The sequence below is a fragment of the Nicotiana attenuata genome, unplaced genomic scaffold (assembly GCF_001879085.1).
Source record: "Nicotiana attenuata strain UT unplaced genomic scaffold, NIATTr2, whole genome shotgun sequence".
NCBI lineage: Eukaryota > Viridiplantae > Streptophyta > Magnoliopsida > Solanales > Solanaceae > Nicotiana > Nicotiana attenuata.
Window position 1 is genome coordinate 285,605 of NW_017670591.1, and position 21,196 is coordinate 306,800.

The following is a 21,196-nucleotide window of genomic DNA, read 5'->3' on the forward strand; positions in this document are numbered from 1 at the left end:
TATATCCATTTATTATTAGAAATTATTTAAACTTACCTCCCGTTATACTATTAACTTATACTATTAAGGCGTTTGAGCCCCCACTGTTATATTTTAATTTAAAGTTACCCATAATTTTAACAAAAGTATACGTGGCGGCTCAGAAACAAAAAGCCCAAACCCCAATTTTAAAATATCTGATTCAATTACAACTCACCCTAATTTCACCCGTTACTCGACCTGCTCCTTCAGCCTAATTTTTAGCCATTTGTACCAGATCATGCTGCTGCTGCCACAACTCCTCTTCCGCCATCACCAGAGGCGGATGCAGTGTACTACCTATGGGTTCAATTTGAATCCATAACTTTCGACGCGAAATAAAAATTTGTCAGTAAAAATTCATTAAAATTACAAAAATAGTATATAAACCCATAACTTTAAAAATATAATGGGTTCAATGTTAAAAACCTCAAAATTGAACCGATAGGATTTAAATCCTGGTCCGCGCCTCTGGCCATCACAACCTCCTTTTCTCCCTAAATTATTGTAAAGTTCTGATCCATCTTCTTCGTCTTTCAAAGTTCCTCTTCCTAATCTTCTTCACTTCCTCATTCCTTATATTCCCCCATTGCCTAGTACCACCTACTGTAGTAACTGTGGATTCAAATACATAATAATGAAATCGGCATTTGTGCCGGACTAGCACAGATCCGAGGACTAATTCCGGCAAAGGTTGTCAAATTAACATTACTACGATGGTTACAATGAGAGGAATTGGGGTGTGAACGCATACAAGCTTGCCGGTGAAATCCTGAAGCAGAAGCTAACAACGTCGGTGCCACATGCAACGGCGTCGTTTGTCCATGATTCCGGCGAACTTCCTTCTACTATCGAATGGTTCAATACATTTGCAGCCTCAGGTGTTATAATTTCAGATGATTTGTGCTCAACCCTGCCTTCATGCGCCAACAACAAAGAAATTTCAATTAAAAGATTGCTGAAAATATCAACTTTTATCGTTCAAAGAAAGAAACTCAATCAAAAGATTGTTAAAAAATATTAACTGTCGCTAAAACAAAGAATCCCAATTTGAAAAAATGTTAAAATTATCGAACTTTTTTTAAAGCTTTCAACTGGGAACTCGTATTGAAGCTGTAGGTTTTTCTTTTAAATTTATTTATAACGAGGGTTTATATTAAGTGGGGGAATTTGGTTGGGTATAAAAATAGGCAATGGGTTATAATTGAATCATGTAATTTAAAATTGGGGTTTGGATTTTTTGTTCCCGAGCAGCCACGAGTCCCTCCCTTAAAATTAATGGTAAATTTAAACTAAAGTATAATAATAGGGGCTCAAACACTGTGACAAATGGTAAGTTTAAATAATTTTTTATAATATATTTGACCATTTTTTGTTTTTAAAATTAAGAATAAAATAACGAATTTAACGATCAGTGGCACGGATGTAAAATAAGTCCAAGGCAAGGGTGATTATGGTAAGACAAAATCCTGACAGCGATTCCCACTAGGGGCAACTTCCTTTGATGACTACAATCTCTGGAATAAGCCTCTGACTTCCCATTAAAAAGAAGGGCCGAAAAAAAGAGAGAGAGAGAGAGAAAGAGAAAAAGAAAAAGTGACAAAGTACAAACTTTGAGGTCCCCAATTTTCATTACACCACCAAAAGCTAAAAGAGGTTGCTTTACGAATAAACTACCTCCTCCTCAATATATATTTCTTAGTAATTGAATTTAATACAGTGTTTTAAAGGGCGGGCATAAGGTATGGTATTTTATTCTCTCCCTCCAATTCACTCCAATTTACTTTTTCATTTTGGTTCAAAATAAGTATTCAGTTATGTAATCAAGAAAGAATTCAATTTATTTTTACAAAATAACCCCTATGTGCATATCCCTAAAAAAATTTCTTACTTCTCATATTAAATATTTAATTAGGGATAGTTTAGTCATAGTAGGTATTTTTGTATGGAATTTAGTATTTTCTTAATGGGCGTGCTAAAAGCAAATTGGACACTTATTGTGAACCGGAGGGAGTAATATGGAGCGACGTGTAAACCTCAAGACAGGGACGTAAGCCCATGGATTATTTAAAAAAAAATTATAAATTAATAAAGTAAAATTATAACACAAAAAAATACAAATATAAATTAAAAGTTTAAAATTAAAGAAACTCATAGAAAACAAAATATGTAGATGTTTGTTAAGTGTAAATAATACATACACATCACGCAGTCTTAACTTTCAAACAAATAAAAAAAATTATAATTTCTTAAAAAATTATTATTAAACTCTGCATTTTACCTTCTTAAAAGTAAATATTCAATTAATCTTATCAGTAGTATAATTAAATATTACTCCTTCATGAATAAATATAATTAGTTTAAAATATCAAATTAATAAAAGCCTACAATTACGAGAGACATATGAACAATAACAAATGAAAATATAAATTCGCAATAGGGCACATTATTTGAGTTACACTCAATCTTTGTATTTCTATCGATGAATAGAATTTTTATCATTAATTTGTTTAAAGAATTTTAAGGGTCAACAATACTAATTAGAAAATTCGACACGTGATTTGCGTTAAAACAGTTAGACGAGCTCCAAGCGTTGGGCTTTAGGCGTGTTTAGGGCGCACAGTCGGGCGCTTGGGGCATAAACTTCACATAACGAAGCCTCGCACATGAGCCCCAGGGCATTTTGCAAGTACCTCATCCAAGGGCGAGCCCCAAACGAGTTTCAAAAATGCATTTTAAAATACTGATTCAAAATATATTACTACTTGTTATTGTTTATTAGTATGATTTAACTTACGACAATAAATTAGTTATTTTTATTAATTTACTAATATTAGTTATAAAATTGACTTTTATTTAATGTATAATGATCTAATTGTGTATATATTATTACACTATTAGTATATAAATTTAAGTCATATTAATTTATCCAAATGAATACTTAATATTATCAAGAAAAAATCCTCCTTGGTGACTAAATAGACAATCAATTATAATTCGAATCTATATCACAAGGTCTAATCTTTTGTTACTCTCGTGTTGATTATCTGAACAAATGTATCTTTTTGCATTTTCTCGTATAGAAATTTAAGTTTCATGGCCAAATATAAACTTTTTAATGCGTTCAATAATACAAGTTGATTAGTAAAAGGTGTATGATGTAAAGAAAGAAAGTTTGTAAGAATATATAATTTTAAAATCTTTTAAGTTTCAAAAGACATTATATTAACTTAAAAACCAAAACGATAAAAGTACTCTTTTATTATTGAAAACTATTTATAATTACACCGTTATACTAATTGATCAATCTACCGTATTATGAACAAATATTTCCCATGCTAATAGAGGGGCCACGTAGCAGCCATTTAAGCCAATCGGTCCATCCGATATTATTTTTATAGTATGGTTATTTTTAGTCAATTACTAAAATAAGACAAATGACTTCACAAAAAATCGATATTATTTGAACGATTATCAAAATTTGTAAAGTCCATAAAAATGTTTTCATTGCGTTAAACTAAATATTTTGCGTTATTCTTGGCATAATAATGAGTTGCGTAAATCTATTCACTATTACTTATATAAACTGTTTTAATAAAAATCTTCTTTAAATAGTTCTGCTATAGACATTGATAGTGTATATGTTTTTGCTTTTAAATTGTTTTTAGTTTTGCTTTAAAACACAAATAATATGGGCCACAATAGTATGTAATATACACATATTTAATAAATAGCTAAATACTTTATGTATCATCTTTGCTATATTATATACAGATTGATATATTTGAATTAATTAAAATTGTTTTCGGGAACAAAAGAGAATGTTAATCTGTTTTCCTAAGAAGAAGCAATTCCCAGATTCCATGCAAGTCCCAAGGCACAAAACACAAAAGCCCTGAGCCCCTGATTTTGAAAAGGACTAGCAAAAGCTGACAAGAAATTAACCCCCACAGTGGTAAAATCGTAGTTCTCTACTAATTCCAAGCCTGTTTCTGTCAACTACTATTACTATACTCTCTCCCCATTGTATGTTGCCAATTTTTTGCTGCACACTCCCCACCATTTTCTTCTAAGCAGAAGTTAGCAGAGTCAGCACTGAGAAAAAAAAACACTGAAACACAAACAGCACTGCTTCAACTACTACTCAAACCATAACCTTCACAGAAAGCCTTTCTTTTTTCCCAGGAACACACACACACACACATACAGATTGGTGACATAACTTTAGTACATACACGAGAGATTCTTTTTCCCACTCTAGATTCAAGAACTGTCCGAAAAGTTCTGATCTTTACATCTATATACACACAGTATTTGTTTTTGGTTCAATTCTTTTTGGGGGGTTTTCTGAAAATGGAGAAAATTGTTGTTGTTGTTAACTGTGAGCTTAAAGCTTGTGGTATTGTGTAGTTCCCTGTAAAGGGCCTTCTCTATCTCCTTTCCTCTCTTTCACTTTTCTCTCCACTCTTAGAATGGGTTGCAGGAGTATGATAGTAGTGAATTTGGATCCACAAAGGAAGAGAAGTGGTGGATTGAGAACTAAACAGGCAGGGCGTGGTTCTTGCAGGGGAAGTTAGACTCTTTACTGCAAAGAAAAAAATGTCTTTTCTCTCTTGAGAAATCCATGTAGTAATATGTAATATATTATTTTGGTGCCTTCTGGGGTTATACACACACACACACACACTGACACAGAACAAAACAGAAGTTGGTATGGGGTATTTGCTGAAAGAGGTGTTGAAAACTCTTTGTGGAGTAAACCAGTGGTCTTATGCTGTTTTCTGGAAGATCGGTTGCCAAAACACCAAGTGAGTTATGTTTTATTTAATATCTTCCATGTGGGTGTAGCTATATTTTTCAAGCAAGATTAAAGTGGGAGTATAAAGATGTAACCTTTGGCAGTTTGGTTTCTGGTTTTAGTACAAAGTTAAGTGCTTTCTTGTTTTTAACAACATGGAGAAAAATGTGATTACACATTTCTAATTTGGGTATTCTTTTATTTTGCTTCTTGTGCATTGTTTTGCTTTTTGCTTACTCTTGTTCTGCTTTCTTTTCTGGCTTTTGATGCTGATTATTCTCTTTTCTTGGCTGATAAAATGGAGGCCAAATGAAAGTAACTACTGAAAAAGTTAAAAGTCTGACTGTCCTTTCATTGCTGCAAAATTGTAAACTGAGTTTCACTAATTTTATTGTGTTCAGTTCCTTTCTTCACAGTCTGCCTTGTTTGACCGAAGACAAAGCTTTCTTGAATCTGTGGTAATTGAGTTGAAGTTGTGTATTCTGTTGTTGATTACAGTATGATTTGACGTGTAATTGATTTATGGGATATTGCTGTACTTTTTTGATTGGTGGCTTCCGTTTTCCGTTTTTGGAATGTTGTTGCTGGTCCAGTGTGTTTTGTCTTCAAGAATCTTAATGAAAGTTGAAAAAAGTAGATTTGTTGTACTCTTACAAAGCCCTTTCAACTGTTATGATCTGCTGTGCACAAACATACTTATTACTGTTTTTGCCATTTTTGTTTGATTCTGTATGTTCTTATTATCAAACTTCTTGTCTCTTGTTCTTTAGTTTCTTGCACTTTTTCCAGCAATCTAGCAAAATAGGAATGCAGAGAGTTGTCACTTTCTTTGAATGCCTTACCTGATGTTTTTTCTATTCTTGATTAAAATTTTTCAAATGCTGCAAATGAAACGATATATCTTTTTGGTTTGCCAGGCTTTTAATTTGGGAAGAATCTTATTGTGAAACTTCAACATTCTCTGGTTTACATGGAACTTGTGAAGTTGAGAATCCAAAACTAGCTTTCCAAGACTGGAGTGCTTGCTGGGATTCGGGTGAGGTTCAAAATTCTCAGCTTCTGAATCAAGCAGGTGAGAGCTTGCATTTGCTCGTAAAAAGAATGATGATGGACAAACAGTTCAATCTAGTAGGAGAAGGGTATGACCTTTACTAAATGCAGCTTATTGATGTTTTCTATCATAAAATGAGAGTTGGGAAGAGTTACTTCATATGTTATATCCTTAATTTTGCATCTCAGACTAATTGGCCGGGCTGCGGTCACTGGAAACCATCAATGGATTCTTTCAAAAGGTCTAAGTAAAGATGCTCATCCACCAGAGGTATGTATTTTGATAATTCTTCACATGCTGATGGTCAATTGTTTTCCTTTTAAGATGCCATTCCACCGTAATCTGTAGCATGTATACACTAAATATATGCATTTCTACTTTCTTTATTGCATTGAAAATATGAACAGTTTGTCACGCTCCAACCTTGGAGAACGGGACACGGCACTCAACACCTTGACTTGGTTGAGCAAGCCAACATTCCCTTAACTTCCCATCCATAACCCATGCATGATTTAATATGTAGATCCATTCTTTAAAACATTTGCCTTCCATTAGTTTGAAAACATTACAAAAATAAAGTAGTGATTGTACATGCCATGAGACCTTAATATTAAGTGACAAAAACATAATCTAAACCTACATATATCTATGGAGCCTCTATGACAATCATGGAAAGAAAAGGAATGAAATGCCGGTGACAAGGCTCCAGCTATACCTAAAAAGGAAATACCATAGTCTGAAACATCAAAAGATAGACCCAAACATGAAGGAGGCTCACCATTGACTGCTAGGAATGAGGGAAGTGCCTAGTGAAGATCCGCGTCATCCAATGAAGCACAACCTGCATTCATTAAAGATGCAGCGGCCCTTGTAAAATTCTGCTTGTGTGGTCAAAGTTAGTTTTGTTATTCAATTGAATTTAGGAGCTGAGAATCCTGCTAAGGTTAGGATAAACATAGATTTAATGATGCTAAATATTTTCAATTTGGTGATGCTAAGATGTAATGATATTGGTTTCTTGTAGTATACTACTGGATTGATCCAATGATGCTTAATATTGCTTCCATATCTGGTGGTTTTGTTAGGTTCTGAAGGAGCTTTCTCGGCAATTTTCATCTGGCATCCAGGTATAATAATCTTGATTTTGTTGATATATCTTTATTTTGTGTAACTTGATTAAATTCTTTGTATATCATCGTTATGCAGACAATTTCAGTTATTCCTGTTCTTCCTCACGGCGTTGTTCAATTTGGTTCGTACTTGCATGTAAGTATTTCTCTTGCCCTTTTAAAATCTTCAATCAAAATAAATCTCAACTTTTCACCCACTGTTACAGCCCTTTCTTCCACCTTTTCTCTCCAATCCTTGATCAAACTTGCATTCCCCAAGCACTGTGAAATGAAAAAATTTGTGTTACTCGGTAGCTTTCAAGCCGCTTACGCTCTGGTTACGTATTTTAAATAAATAAATCATTAGGCTATTGAAACTGAACGTAATCAATTCCAAGTTCAAACTTCAAACAAAAAGGTCTTGTATTCCTTAAAGATAGGGGAGAGGGGGCCAGCTATGGTAAGTTGGTAAACATTTTATGTTGCATATTAGTGTGAATATAATGCAGTTAGCATAAAGTGATTCTGTCAATGTCAAATGTTCTTCTAATGTTTTAGTATTAGTGCTAGGCCAGATGTGTCCAGGGTTGATAATTTCTTTGTCTGTATTTTTCAACCATGCTTAACGGGTTATAATATTACAAGAAGTGAAAAATGGTGATTTTTGTTGCCTCAGATACTGGAGAATATGGGATTTGTGGAGGATGTGAGAACGCTAATAAGTCAATTAGGGTGTGTTCCTGGTGTTTTATCTGATGAAAATGCAGCGAAAGAACCTGCCCCAAGTACAGCCAGACCAGTTTATCCTGGGAGTTCTGTCTCAATGGAATCTTGTGGGAGAGCCAAAGTAATGAACTCTTCTTCAATAATAGCTAGCTGCAACTATAGTGCTAACTCAATTCAGGCAGAGAGGTTCATCGGTCAAACTTCTTTGGCTGGACAAATTCAGGAATGTATGCAGTCTAGTGATTCAACATTTCAAGCCTCTAATATCACTGGACGTTTTGCCGAATATCATGATGACCACTTTCACAAGAAAATTTCCCCAGAAGTGACATCATACATGTCTACAAACAGCCAGCTAACAAATAATGTGATCAAAGCTGAGGTAATTCCACCAAACCCTGATGTATGGACGAAGCAACAGGCTTCTTTGCACATTCCAAAGCCACGATTTTGTCAGGAATCTTCTGTTGGCTCATTAACTCTAGATAGTGGCAGCATAAGATTGACTGAACAACAGATCTCTGGTGAAAATAATCTTGCGAAAAACAATTTAACTCTGCCAAATGGCTTTAGAGCATCTCAGCCAAGAATCGGTGATGTTCTTACATCCAACTTTCATGAAAATATTGTTCTTCCATCCACTGGAGTAACTGAATTGTACAAAGAAGTGAACAAGTATCAGAAATCAATGCCGAGTCCCAATATTTTCTTAGATGCCATCAGACCACCACACAAAATCATCTCTTGCACAGAGTCTACTGGAAATGGGCGTCAGATTGGTTCTTCTGAATTGAAGGCATCTTCTTCATATGATGTTGTTAACGATGTAATCAACAACCATTCTTTGGATGGCCAAGGCACACAATTTTTGTTGGACGGGAGCAAAAGAATGGTAGAAAATGATTTGTTTCAAGCACTCGGCATTATGTCGACACAGGATGAGCGACCAAGTTCAAGTGAGTACATTCAAGATGTATACGGTGAAAAACATGAACATGGAGTGCAGAATCCCTTATTTGACAATGCCAAATATGAAGATGTGTGTGTCCAAAGTCAATCAGGGGATGACTTATTTGATGTTTTGGGTGCTGATTTTAAAAACAGACTACTAAATGGAAGCTGGAGTGATGAGCAAAGCAAAGGACCAGACTCAAACACAAAGGATTGTATTAATAATTGCTCTACTTCTAAAATAAGTCAGGATGCTTCTTCTACAGTCAACCAAGGAAACTCAGATAGTGGTATGTTTTCCATGACTGGTTTTGACCGTATCTTAGAGACTATGGTATCCAATCGTACTACTAAGCAGAGCCTGGAAGACAACCTTTCTTGTCGGACGACGTTGACTAATTTGAGCAGCTCCTCTTCCCCTAATGCTTCATGTTTCTATGGCCGAGTTGGATTCTCCAGTCAAATTCAGGGAGAGCTATATGGGCCTCCCAAGACACTTCCAAAATCAGGAGCAACGAGTTCTGATTCATTCAAATATGAGTGCTCCAAAGAAAACACAGGAATGCATTCTCAAAGTTGTTCAATTTATGGATCACAAACCAGTTCATGGGTGGAAAGTGGCCATGGCACAAAGCCGTCAAGCAGTGTTTCAACAGGCTATTCTAAAAAGCCAGATGAAATGAGTAAAACAAGTCGCAAAAGGCTTAAACCAGGAGAGAATCCTAGACCCAGGCCAAAAGATCGGCAAATGATCCAAGATCGTGTGAAGGAACTGCGAGAAATTGTGCCTAATGGGGCGAAGGTGATACCCCCTTTCAACCTTTGGACACCCTCTTTACTCTATTATTGTATTTTTACTTTACTATTGTCCGATTTCGTTTAATGAAGATTTTGCTCTTAGTAATGCCTTCGCTTGACGATCATGTGATTTCAGTGTAGCATTGATGCACTGTTGGAACGCACAATTAAACACATGCTTTTCTTGCAAAGTGTCACAAAACATGCAGACAAACTAAAACAGACTGGAGAGTCAAAGGTTTGAACCATTTACCCTCATTCTCATGATACTGACAAAACTGGGGTTTCTTATTGTGATATACTCTATAGTGATTTGGTAGTAAAATTTATGGGTCGAGACTGGAGAGCATGAAGAAAGAAGGTTTCCAAGCTCAAGAAAGCTATGAAAGAATATATTAACATAATTACTCTCAATATATGTTTCAAGTTTTCCTTTCCATTCACTTGGATTTCTTCCGTTTCATCGATTTTGTCCGGATCCCACCTTTTTCAACTACAAGGGCTTACTAGTTTATGCTAAAGATTAAAAGGTATTAATAAATCAAACAGAAAGGGGGTTGAATTTCATGTGAGCATTGGTTATCACCTCTGTCCTTGTGTTGTGAACCGGCAGATTATCAGTAAAGAAGGAGGATTGCTTTTAAAGGATAATCTTGAAGGCGGAGCAACGTGGGCATATGAAGTCGGCTCACAATCTATGGTCTGCCCGATTGTAGTTGAGGATCTGAATCAACCTCGTCAAATGCTTGTGGAGGTTGGTATCTGTACATCTCCAAATAAATGATCCTTTGGTCCACTTCTTACTGATTCTAGCATATCTGACACGATCTCATTATTATTCGAAAAATATGATCATATAAATTATCTGTTCTCTGCAGATGCTTTGTGAGGAACGGGGCTTGTTTTTGGAAATAGCTGACATTATAAGAGGATTGGGCTTGACTATCTTGAAGGGGGTTATGGAAACGAGGAACGACAAAATATGGGCACGATTTGCTGTAGAGGTAACTAATCAAGAATTGGACGAAACCTGCTTTTTGTACTCCCACAATTTGTTTGTTTGTCATTTAGCATGACTTGAGATCTGATATTTAAATACAGGCATACAGAGATGTAACAAGGATGGACATATTCATCTCACTCGTTCGCCTCTTGGAACATACAGCAAAAGGTGAAGCAGCACCTGCCAATGCTAATGATAACAACACAGCAGTGGTGAATTCATTCCACCAAGCAGCGTCAATACCTGCAACTGGTAGTTTGCTGTGATCAACATTTTACTACTGTTTCACTTGCTAATGTTAAGAGCAAGCGGCAAATCATGCTTGCCATGACTAACATTTACACCAAATGATCCTTCTGGTTCTAATCGATATATATTCCCCAGAGGTGTATCTGAATCCCCTAAAAAGTTGCATGTTTTTCTAATCCATCAATGGTTGTAAACTTGTAATATGTAGCAATCAGATGCTGTAGAATACTTCTTGTAGAGAAAGAAGAAAATGATAGAATGATATGGATCATGTTATTGGTTTATTGTATAGGAAAGTTTGAGATGATAGAAGGGATGAGGGGATTTTATTAGCTAATGTGTGTACCTTTAATGCAATTTTTTGGTTTTTTTGGGCTTTCACATTCTGCTACCAAAGTGACTGTAGTTAGCTATCCTTTCCCTTGAACTATTTTCACTCTGCTACAAAAACCAGGTTAACCGCAAAGGGGTACAAAAAAGAGAAAAGAAAGAGTAGACATCGTACTCTTGCATCATATATTGCATCATCATCATCAAATGTTCCTCTTGTCACCGGGGCAAAGTTAAATTGTACGAGGGGAATTCGATTGAATTCTTTTTGCCAGGAAGTTATATATTGTGTAACAAAACTTTTTTTGTCAATATATAAAATGTTGAATTATTCTGGCATAACGAAAATTTTCTGGAGTATTGACAAAGGTTGCTCAAAAGTTACTTTATGTCCAATCTCAGTTGTGATACCCTAACATTTTCTATTTTGAATCCTTTGTTAATATTCTGACTTTGCCACTCCTCATCACTCTACGGCAATAACATGGTGATGTACATTTTTTGTATTCTGCTCCGGCATTACTCTTTTCCTTTTCCAACTACCAGATCTTGTTCTTCTCGGGGCAGCATTATGATCTGTCTTCTTGAATCTTGCTAGGGTAGCAACAGAGGAGGAACCAGGTCACCAAACCTCGAGCCGATTTGAAGGTTATGGGTTCTGATCTTGTCACCAAACCTCAGCTCGTTTTAGTTCTGATCTATATAAGAGCAAACTTCATTTATAGCCCATCGGCCCAAACATATTTCACCCGGTAGCCCAAAAACTGCAACATACATTTTATAGCCCAAAAATAATTCTAGTGGCTAGCCCAAAAGTACTGAGGCTCAGATCTGTAAAGATAGAGGCGGCCACGCTATGGCTACAAAATCACTGATTGCATTCAATTCTCAAACGGCTGGAAAATGGTGTCCAAGTTTGGGTTAGCTGGTGGCATACCAGAGCGTAGAGTTCGAGCCATTTGGGATGCCATTGATTCTCGCCAGTTCAAAAATGCTCTCAAGCACTGCACCCCTCTCCTCTCCAAATACCCCAATTCCCCTTATGCTCTGGCACTTAAAGCTTCGGTTTTGGAAAGGATGGGTAAAGCGGAAGAAGTATTTTCCGTTTGCTTAAATGCCAAAGAGCTTTTGTACACTAATGACTCTGTCTTGATTGACGATCTTACTCTCAGCACTCTACAGTTTGTTTTCCAACGATTTGACCACTGTCAGTATCTTGATGTTTTCTACCGAGCTCGCCATTCATTCTTTTTGACTCATTGTTTTGTATCTTGACAGTGGATATGGCAACAAGTTGCTACGAGTATGCTTGTGCGAAATCAGTTGTTGAGTGATTTACCCATATATCAAAGTTGAGCATACAGAACCCAAGTCCCTAGTGTGTCAGAGTTCCCAAGGGCTTCAAGAACCCAAGGCAGTACTCACACAAGGGAAGTTCACAGAGATCATTTAGAGGAGGGACTAAAGACCAACTTCTAGTGTGTCAAAGTTCACAAGGGCCTCACATGGCCCCCGATCAGTGTTCACACTAGAGAGGGGTCAAAGGCGAAACCAGAATAGCCTTGGCTTTTAGCCGGCTAAGAAGAGAACTTAAGCAAGAGGTGAAAGAGAAAAGACTAAAGTTGAGGGATAGGAATTGAGGGGTTTAAACAAACACGACCAAGTTGAACATATTAGGAAAACAATTGACAAAATCACAAATTTTGAAAGCCAGCTTAATGTAAACTTAGGGAAACAGATTCAACACTAGCACAGAAACAGTCACATGCTAATAAGAACATGTTTGCAGGATTGATTGGAGTTATATCACTAGACAGGTTGAAGCAGGATGGGGAATTATGCTAAGTATGCAGGCAACATTGTGCTAANAATAGACTGTCACTATACAATTTATATACAATTAGCTCTGACTATACAAAATAGACTGTCACTATACAAAATAGACTGTTACTATACAAAAAATATATAAAATAGTCTGTCACTATACAAATAGACTGTTACTATACAAAAAATATACAAAATAGACTACCACTATACAATATAGACTGTTACTATACAAAAAATATACAAAATAGACTGTTACTACACAAAAAATATACAAAATAGACTGTCACTATACAAAATAGACTGTTACTATACAAAAAATATACAAAATAGACTGTCATTCAATTCTTAGCTAATATTATTAGATCCAAAAGTACAAAATACAATTTAAAAAGGCAAAAAAGGGTTGCTCCATCGCGCCAGGTAGGGGTCAAAAACCTGCAACCTTCAGCTTAGGAAATAGACGCCCTATCCACTGAGCTACAGGCACTTGTGTTGTCATGCTCATTCCTTTTGGCTACTATATGCAATATGTTTGGGCCGAAGGCAAAAAAAGGTTGCTCTATCGAGCCAGGTAGGGGTCGAACCTGCAACCTTCAGCTTAGGAAATAACGCTCTATCCACTGAGCTACAGGCACTTGTGTTGTCATACTCATTCCTTTCGGCTACTATATGCAATATGTTTGGGCCGAAGGGCCATTTTTTGTATGTGGTACAAAACGTGGGCTATTAAAATTTTGAGGGGCTATAGAGGGTAGTTTTCTCTCTATATAATACCCATTGTCCGGTAAAGCATTGAAAGCCCCAACTAATTTGGATTTGGGTAGCATGAGACCCATTAAAGGGGAAAGTGCTTCCTATCAGAAATTTTCTGAGGCCTATTAAAGGAGAAAGCGCTCCCTATCAGGAATTTTTTTCTATTCACAAGACTCGAAGCCGAGATTTCTAGTTAAGAATGGAGGGATTCTATCCATCCCGCCACAAGCCTTGGTGGTGAGAGGGAGGCACGTAGGATTTTAGGCTAGGTGATTGAATGCACATTTCTTCATGGTGTCAAAACAACTATAACAAAAGGGATGTTGTACAACTATAAGTACGTCATAGAAAACAATACTCATGGTTTAGATTCTACAACTGATACTAGCAGCAGTAATTAAAGAACTAGAATGAGCATCTGGATAAACTATAAAGGGACGGAAACATCTACGCTCTGGGACAACCACCCTTTCGAGGTTCATCAGTTGAAGATAACATTCCTGGCAAACCAAAAACCCACTAGTAAATTCCGGGTATGACCCGGTAAGGCACCTTTTCACAATACAATTTCCAGTATTTGCCATACCTGCAAAGAAGCAAGGCTCTGTCAAACTTTCACCCTCACTAGATTTCATACACAAATTGACAAGAATAATGAGCAAATTAGTAATAGATGTCCAAACATCTCAACGGGTAGATCATAAGAAGCCTCCAGTTATTAACGTTAGGGGCAAAATGCTTGCACTTAATGTTTTCATCACTTTTAGTATGATCTAACTTCACACCTGGAGGGCGTGCTGCTTATACGTCTTATCGACGCACCAACCCGATCTTACAACTAACATCCATTATGAGGGGCTTGACAACAAAACCTCCTCGGATAAATAAATGTGTCCCTGATACCCCTTCCGTCCTATGTTGCTCGGATCCTCCAAAAAATGCATAATTTTTGGAGGATCCAAGCAACATAGCTTCCGAGAAGAACTCTCTGGATCTCCCGATTGTAGCACATTATTGCCTTAGAAGCATTGGACTATAAGTATCGTCATTTCCGTGAACCCAAAAAAAAAAAAAGCTATCGTCATTTCCTTTACTAAAAAATGAAAATGGAGTTTCATGGAAAATTTAATAAGCCCTTTGCTATCTCTGGCTAATGGAGCTGTCTCTTTCGTTGCTTATCCTAATTCGAAGCATGCTGCACAATTCTATACCTAAAGAGGTCAAGAAAAGCAAGTAGCAAATATGCAAAAGAGAGAGTGCTTAAGTTCTCAAGTTTAAAAATAATCAAATATGTCCTTTTTTTGCGCACAAGGTTCTTTATGTATTGAATCGCATAAATTCAAGCTTTTGTAAAGAGCGAGAATACTAAAGAACCCAAGCCAAGGTTGAGTTGCTTACTTTGACTTGCATCGGTCATCATCCCTTTTGGCTCGATCGAAAAGGAGGACCGTCAGATAGATTACATAGAAGTAAGGAATGAACTGCAAGGGGGAGGAAAAGTTATGAAGGAGAAGTGGTTGGTTAGATTCCCGACACCTTAAGTGGGCAGTGCAAAATTGGAAGCGAGGATGCAAAATATTTTTAAATTTTCTTCTTGATAGGTACAGAAATGAATTCTGTATATTTGTGTAAGTGAATACTTACATGGTTGAAAAGAGCTGGTACACTCCAGAAAAATGAAGCTAGTATTTCTGGAACATAATGGAAGTGCCGAGCTAAGCCCCACCTGCAAAATGTTTGGCGTGAATATTCAGCAATGCATCTCAAGAGACTTAAAAGAAATCCAGTACTCTCGGTGTTTTCAGGAATAGTTAAAGAACACATGAGAAAAAAATGGTAAAATTGTTCTTTGAACCACATGCTATTTGTAGCTCGTTTACCACTCCTTGAAAGTGCAATTGAATACAGCTTTATAACAAGAAATTTGGTGGTTCAATTGACTACAGCTTGTGAAAAAAAAAAAAAAGAAAATTGGTAGCAGAGAGGAGAATAATATTTGGTCCTACAGAGTTAACAAGTTAAAAGAAAGGTACTGACCATCCAGATGTCAGGAGAAGGCTGGTTTTAGTCTCACCAGTGGTAGTAGTGTATGAGGCAACAATCTACAGCAAAACAGAAACCAAATCAGAAATATTGCAAAGGGGTAAGAGAATTCTAAAATACTTTGACTGGACATGGAGTTTAAAATGTCAGGTTGACATATATATTATATTAGTGGTAGTGGCAGTAAATATTAGTAAAAATGATAGAAACAGTGGTTTGATAAAGAAAATGACACATTAAAGTTTAAATTTTGAATAGTTAAATCGATTTGAGTTCTTGAAAATTGTGAAAGTTTTATAGAATGATATCATGAATAGATGGTCAAACACTTTGGAATGTCACAAAAATAAAAATAAAAAATTCATATAAGTTGGGACACGGAGTAAATCGCAGATGCTGCCCTCCAACCTTTGATGGAGCCTTTCCCCAGACAAGGCATTTGCCATTTGTTCTGCGAAACTCTTGCCTTTGTCTGTCACAATCATAGTTTATGTATACGCAGAGAACACCAGCTACTAGAATATAAATTGCAAGCTGCAAAAAAAGAAAGAAAGACTCAGGGTCATCACAAGCACAGAGCTAACAAAGAAGGGATGGTGAAAGAAGCAAGTATACTTGTACTTTTTGTTTATATTTTTTGTTAACCATACTGCTTGAAGAATAAAGTATACTTATATTTTAGCTTATTCAGATGTCTATAATGCTAGTAGAATATAATGCATACTCTCTTGAAAATTCACATTATACTATGCGTAGTTTCTTTCTGTAGGTTGGTAGAATGCAAGAAATGTTCCGCTGCAAATATCCCTCCACCACAAGGTGGAACCCTCAGTGACAGAAAAAGGAATATCCTATCTTTCTATGCCTCATTAGACATATCTTGAATGGGCTTCATTTTTTTAGCAGACAGGGAATAAATCAATGTTACACATACCAGATTGAAAAGCTAAATAAATAATTCCAAATGAAACGACAAACTGCAAGCATCAAAATATGGTGGAATAACCCCACTCTTGGCAAGAGCTGAACCTCTGAGGCTGTGACCTTTTGCCAAAGGTTACAGGTCTCTGTTTTCCAATTAGAGTTGCACCAATAGTGGGTTACTCATCATATCTTATATCAGTTCTTTTCTGAATCAGAATTTTGAGAAGCCATTCTAGTTACTTTTGTCAGGTAACATGAGAAATACTTTAGCACAGCAAACAACATTATTCACTTCCTCCATCTTAAATTGTTTATGCCACCCACTTCAGAGTTCTGACAACATCTCTAGCAAATTTTGAAGAGTCATCTATTTTGCATGGTTTATTATGTTAATTACGAATATGTATGACACATACCTCATGCTCTTTTTAGGTTGAACAAGTAGCTACTCTCCTTTGTGTTTCAAGTCTATTATGTTAACCAAAGTTCACTCACATGGATTGGTGCATATGCATACACCTCAATTACAAACACACATGAATTCTCGAGCTCCGTCTTATTTGCTACATTTAAATGGGTCTAAGGTAGAATCATTTTTTTATCCATTCTTTGAATGCAAAAGGAGAAAGCAAAGAAAAACAAATATTTTTGTCCCTGACATGACAAGGAAGATGCACTTTTGTTTCATATCAAAGAACTCATTCTATGTTTTATTCAATTACATACGACATTTGCACATATATATCTTAAGAATTAAGTTAATTATTTTGTTCAGCATGTTCATTGCCTACATATAAATTTTGAAATAATTTCAACTATTGTGGTCAGCATGTTAGCAGAAAATATTCCCCTCATCGTCGTAAGCTATCCACCATCTTTAAGATCTATACCAGTATCCAGTGGATGAAAAAGCGAAACAGAGTGTTCACCGGAAACTGTTCTTGTAAATGATAATCTTGGTATAGAAAGATACTAAGTCAAAACTTTAGGTACAACTGAATCAGAAGTAACATCCAGTGAACAATGAATTAGCTTCTAAATAACATATGGCAGATTTTTCAGGGAGTCAAAAGTACCTGAAGTCCAAGATTTACAGGTTGTTTGACAAGGTACATTCCGGGAGAAGTATATATACATGGAAGCCATACTAAGCATCCCCAGCATATGTAAAAGCCAGCTGCCAAAACAAAATTAAGAGCAGAAAACATTATATCTTGCATAGAAATAAGAAGACAAAATTAAGAGCAGAAAACATTATATCTTGCATAGAAATAAGAAGACAACGTGGCACAGGAGAGCAAAGGCAAGGCACTAAAAATGACAAACAAACAAACAAGACAAATAATATAAAGCATGTACAAACCTCGGTCATGTGCAATATCCATGGTGTTCCAGTACCCTGCTTCCCACCAGAAGAATTTCGTGACATACACCAATGTCAATATGGTGTTTACAAGCATGGAATCGGAGAGACTTCCATATTCTTCATACTGCCAAATTGAAAAGCATACGTTTAAGAATGCTGTGAACTTTCTTACTCCAAAATTGGAATTGGATGTTAATCAAACAGGTCCTTATATTGACAATAACAGAATACTGTTTGGGGCTCCAGATGAAAGAACAAGTATAAAAGTTACGACCGCTGGGGGACTCCAATAGATAAACAAGAAACTACTTCAAATAATGCCCCTCCCTTTAATGGTGCTAGTACACCCTTCTCTCCTTAATGGTACTAGTACAAAAGGAAAAAAAGGAATTTATCTTGGAAGACCTACTGCATTTCAAAGTCATTTAACAGAAAGCATGTAAATTAGTTCTTTCTTGATACCCTGACAAAGGAGACCAAATTACTTGCCATCGACATTGACAAGAGGGCCTAGCAACAATAACCAAATTTGAAGCCCTGGGACTGAAAGGTATAGAGTCTTAATTCTCACGTTTGAGGACTTTGTCAGAGCATTTACCTGCTTTATACAGTAGGTAATAGGGAGAACTCCCCAAGAAATCATGCCAAATCTGCAGTTCGTGAAGACTTTGATGTCAAAGTGTTTGCCAATGCGAGGATATAGCTCCATCCCCTAAAAGAGTAAAAGAAGAAAATCCCTAGGTTAAGACATATGAGATCACTTAAAACTTAAAAGAATATTGCACAATGCAAGTATAGGATTAGAAACATGCTTTTCTAATATAACTGGTTATCTAGTATCACCAATTTCATATTTCGTTGAGAAAACAAAAAGCAGACTAAAGTAGTCTTCATGCATGCTTTTGACACCAGGTTGTTTGACTTATTAAAAGAGAAAACATGAAGAGTCTTCATGCATCTTATATTGCGAAAGATGCTTACCCAATAGAAGTCGATTATTATGTTCCCTGACGAACCGTGATCAGTGGAAGATGGCGCAACATGACCCTTGTATATGTCAACATTATGTATCAGAAAGGTATACATAAAGAAAGCATATTATTACTGAGGATTCTTTTGTATGCTTACTTTTATGTATAAGAAGAGACAGAAGATTAAGCTTCCAAAATTTAGTGTAGAGAGAATCTCCCCCAGATGATCATACACAATTGTGGGATTGAATATCCCAAACCTGATAAAACAGGAGGGAAAAGTACAAATAAGGACCAGAAGCTGATTATTTTTCTAGATATAATGATTTGAGAAGCACTAGTGTCACAAATAATAGTCAAGATGACAGTCAATCATGAGTAATCATATAAGTACTAACTCTGAATACCACACAAGAATATAAACAGCTTTCTTACAAAATTATAATGATCAGCCTTCACAAAAAGGGAGGAGAGAGAGACAGAAGAAGCTTCACATTAATCAGACACCCAATTATAGTGAAGTTGCATATTTACAAATATAGTAATATACTCAAGAATTGATATTTTAACTAAATAAACTAAGAAATCAGGCCGATACCCAAAGTTATTCTGTGGGAAATCATAACACTTTCCCATGCAATGCTGCTACTTCCGAAGAGAACAAGTATTATTTACGAAAACAGCATTCTATAGAGTCAAAGTTTCAGAATTCTAAAGTTCTAAAAATGCCAACAGTATTTGAATGGAACTTCTTACCACCAAAGACTGAGATACGTAATTAGTGTCACTACATATGCTGCCATGCCATTTGCCTGCAATAAGCACAGAAAAAACTTTAAAATTTGAAGTGTATTAACTGTAAAATAATTGCAGAAATGTCCTTCACCGTGTCAGGAAAACAAATTTTAGAGAAGTAAATAGCCACACAAGCATTTGCAATTCAAGATGCACAATTGACATACATAAATTCACAAAATAAGCAGATCACAGAGAAAATGTTCAGAAGAATTATCGTCAATTACCTTATAGACAGGCCTGTGTCCAGTTGGAGATATCGGCCCTTGGACCGTTTTACCCGGCAACAAAAGCTGAAGTGCGGCCTCGAATAGAGCATAGCAAATTATTATTTTTCCCGCAACTGCACTGGGTCTTGGCCAGATATCAATGAGTCCTTGCAGGCCATTCTCCCTTAGGTAATTAAATGTTTGCAATACAGACCCATCGGCATGAACATTTGTATACCACCTGCATGCAACTCATCGAGTTTCCAAAATTAGGTCAATCACATAGATTTCATGTCCTCGTTAAGAGAATACAACATTATAAGATAAATCACCATGGTGAAACATTCAAAAACATCACGTCATCTAGATCCATTTCTCAACCTTCCTTTTCACACCAATTTTACTCCTTTCACATGCCTAAGTGCATAGCTTTTGTGTATACCTGGAATCTTTATCACTTCCAAGTTTCATTATTGTTCTCTTCCTTCTATGTAGGCAAACTAACAATGGTCTCTGCAAAGAAAGCATTGAACCATAGACAAAAAACTAGTGATTTTTTTAACCACCCGAGCCGAGGGTGTGACCTAACTGGTCATGATGTGGGATGAAAACCATAGCAACAAGGGTTTCAAATCACGGTAGAGGCAAAAATGCTGGGTTATTTCTTCTGAATTGCCTAAGCCTTAGTGCACAGAGAAACTGCCTTTTAACCCTTTAAAAAAGATCTCTTACCCTACTGATAAGGTTTTTGCTTTTCCTTTATTTTTGTCCCCAAACCAAATCACAGAAAAGTAAAACACGAAACATTAAGTTATCTGATTCAGCTAAAAATGGACATTGACAAATGAAATTAATTCAATTTTATGAAGTTAATTCAAAAGGTCCAATCTTGATTCGCAGTTCCATAGTACATAGACAATTCTAAGATCTGGTGCGATAAATAGATGTAATGAATGGGGGAGTAGGGAGTAAGAGGAACTTACATGAGAATAACAAAAGGGGGTGCTAAAGTGAGAAGAGCGATCATTGACAGGTAAGTGACTAGAGGCGGGTGCACCAACTGATTCTCCGCCATTCTTCTCCCTCTCTCTGGTCTGCACAATTTCTGGGTTTGTAACTTCACTACACAGAAGTCTCCGCTTGAACACACACACTGGAGGGGAAGATGAGAATCTGACAATAGTGGGGTTTTGGTGGTGAGTGTGTGTCAGCTATTGACGTGGTTGTCCACTTCCCCTCTGATTCTCTTGGAAAAAATATAAATAAAAATCAATT

General features: G+C 36.3%; 2 protein-coding genes across 2 annotated transcripts; one reads left to right on the forward strand and one right to left on the reverse strand.

Annotated features, from left to right (window-relative positions):
- Window positions 1–3,864: 3,864 nt before the first annotated feature.
- LOC109241330 (transcription factor LHW-like) lies at window positions 3,865–11,035 on the forward strand. Its single transcript, XM_019408059.1, has 10 exons — window positions 3,865–4,826; window positions 5,734–5,955; window positions 6,056–6,137; window positions 6,953–6,994; window positions 7,074–7,133; window positions 7,653–9,455; window positions 9,588–9,689; window positions 10,065–10,205; window positions 10,330–10,455; window positions 10,553–11,035. The coding sequence occupies exons 1-10, from the start codon at window positions 4,732–4,734 to the stop codon at window positions 10,718–10,720; spliced, it is 2,841 nt and encodes a 946-aa protein (XP_019263604.1). The 5' UTR covers window positions 3,865–4,731; the 3' UTR covers window positions 10,721–11,035.
- A 2,862-nt stretch (window positions 11,036–13,897) lies between these two features.
- Window positions 13,898–21,196, reverse strand: LOC109241331 (7-dehydrocholesterol reductase). Its single transcript, XM_019408060.1, has 13 exons — window positions 20,905–21,196; window positions 19,940–20,162; window positions 19,674–19,729; window positions 19,075–19,177; window positions 18,928–18,993; window positions 18,545–18,658; window positions 17,944–18,070; window positions 17,657–17,757; window positions 16,065–16,190; window positions 15,651–15,715; window positions 15,258–15,339; window positions 15,012–15,094; window positions 13,898–14,199 (listed from the first exon to the last, which is right to left on the reverse strand). The coding sequence occupies exons 1-13, from the start codon at window positions 20,994–20,996 to the stop codon at window positions 14,133–14,135; spliced, it is 1,305 nt and encodes a 434-aa protein (XP_019263605.1). The 5' UTR covers window positions 20,997–21,196; the 3' UTR covers window positions 13,898–14,132.

Coding starts and splice junctions, on each gene's coding strand:
- LOC109241330 (XM_019408059.1), top strand. CDS start 4,732: ATGGGGTATTTGCTGAAAGAGGTGTTGAAAACTCTTTGTGGAGTAAAC. Junction 4,827..5,733: donor ATCGGTTGCCAAAACACCAA/GTGAGTTATGTT, acceptor TTGGTTTGCCAG/GCTTTTAATTTGGGAAGAAT. Junction 10,206..10,329: donor CTCGTCAAATGCTTGTGGAG/GTTGGTATCTGT, acceptor TGTTCTCTGCAG/ATGCTTTGTGAGGAACGGGG.
- LOC109241331 (XM_019408060.1), bottom strand. CDS start 20,996: ATGGCGGAGAATCAGTTGGTGCACCCGCCTCTAGTCACTTACCTGTCA. Junction 20,163..20,904: donor CCCCCTTTTGTTATTCTCAT/GTAAGTTCCTCT, acceptor AGTTGCATGCAG/GTGGTATACAAATGTTCATG. Junction 19,178..19,673: donor ACGTATCTCAGTCTTTGGTG/GTAAGAAGTTCC, acceptor CTGTTTTATCAG/GTTTGGGATATTCAATCCCA.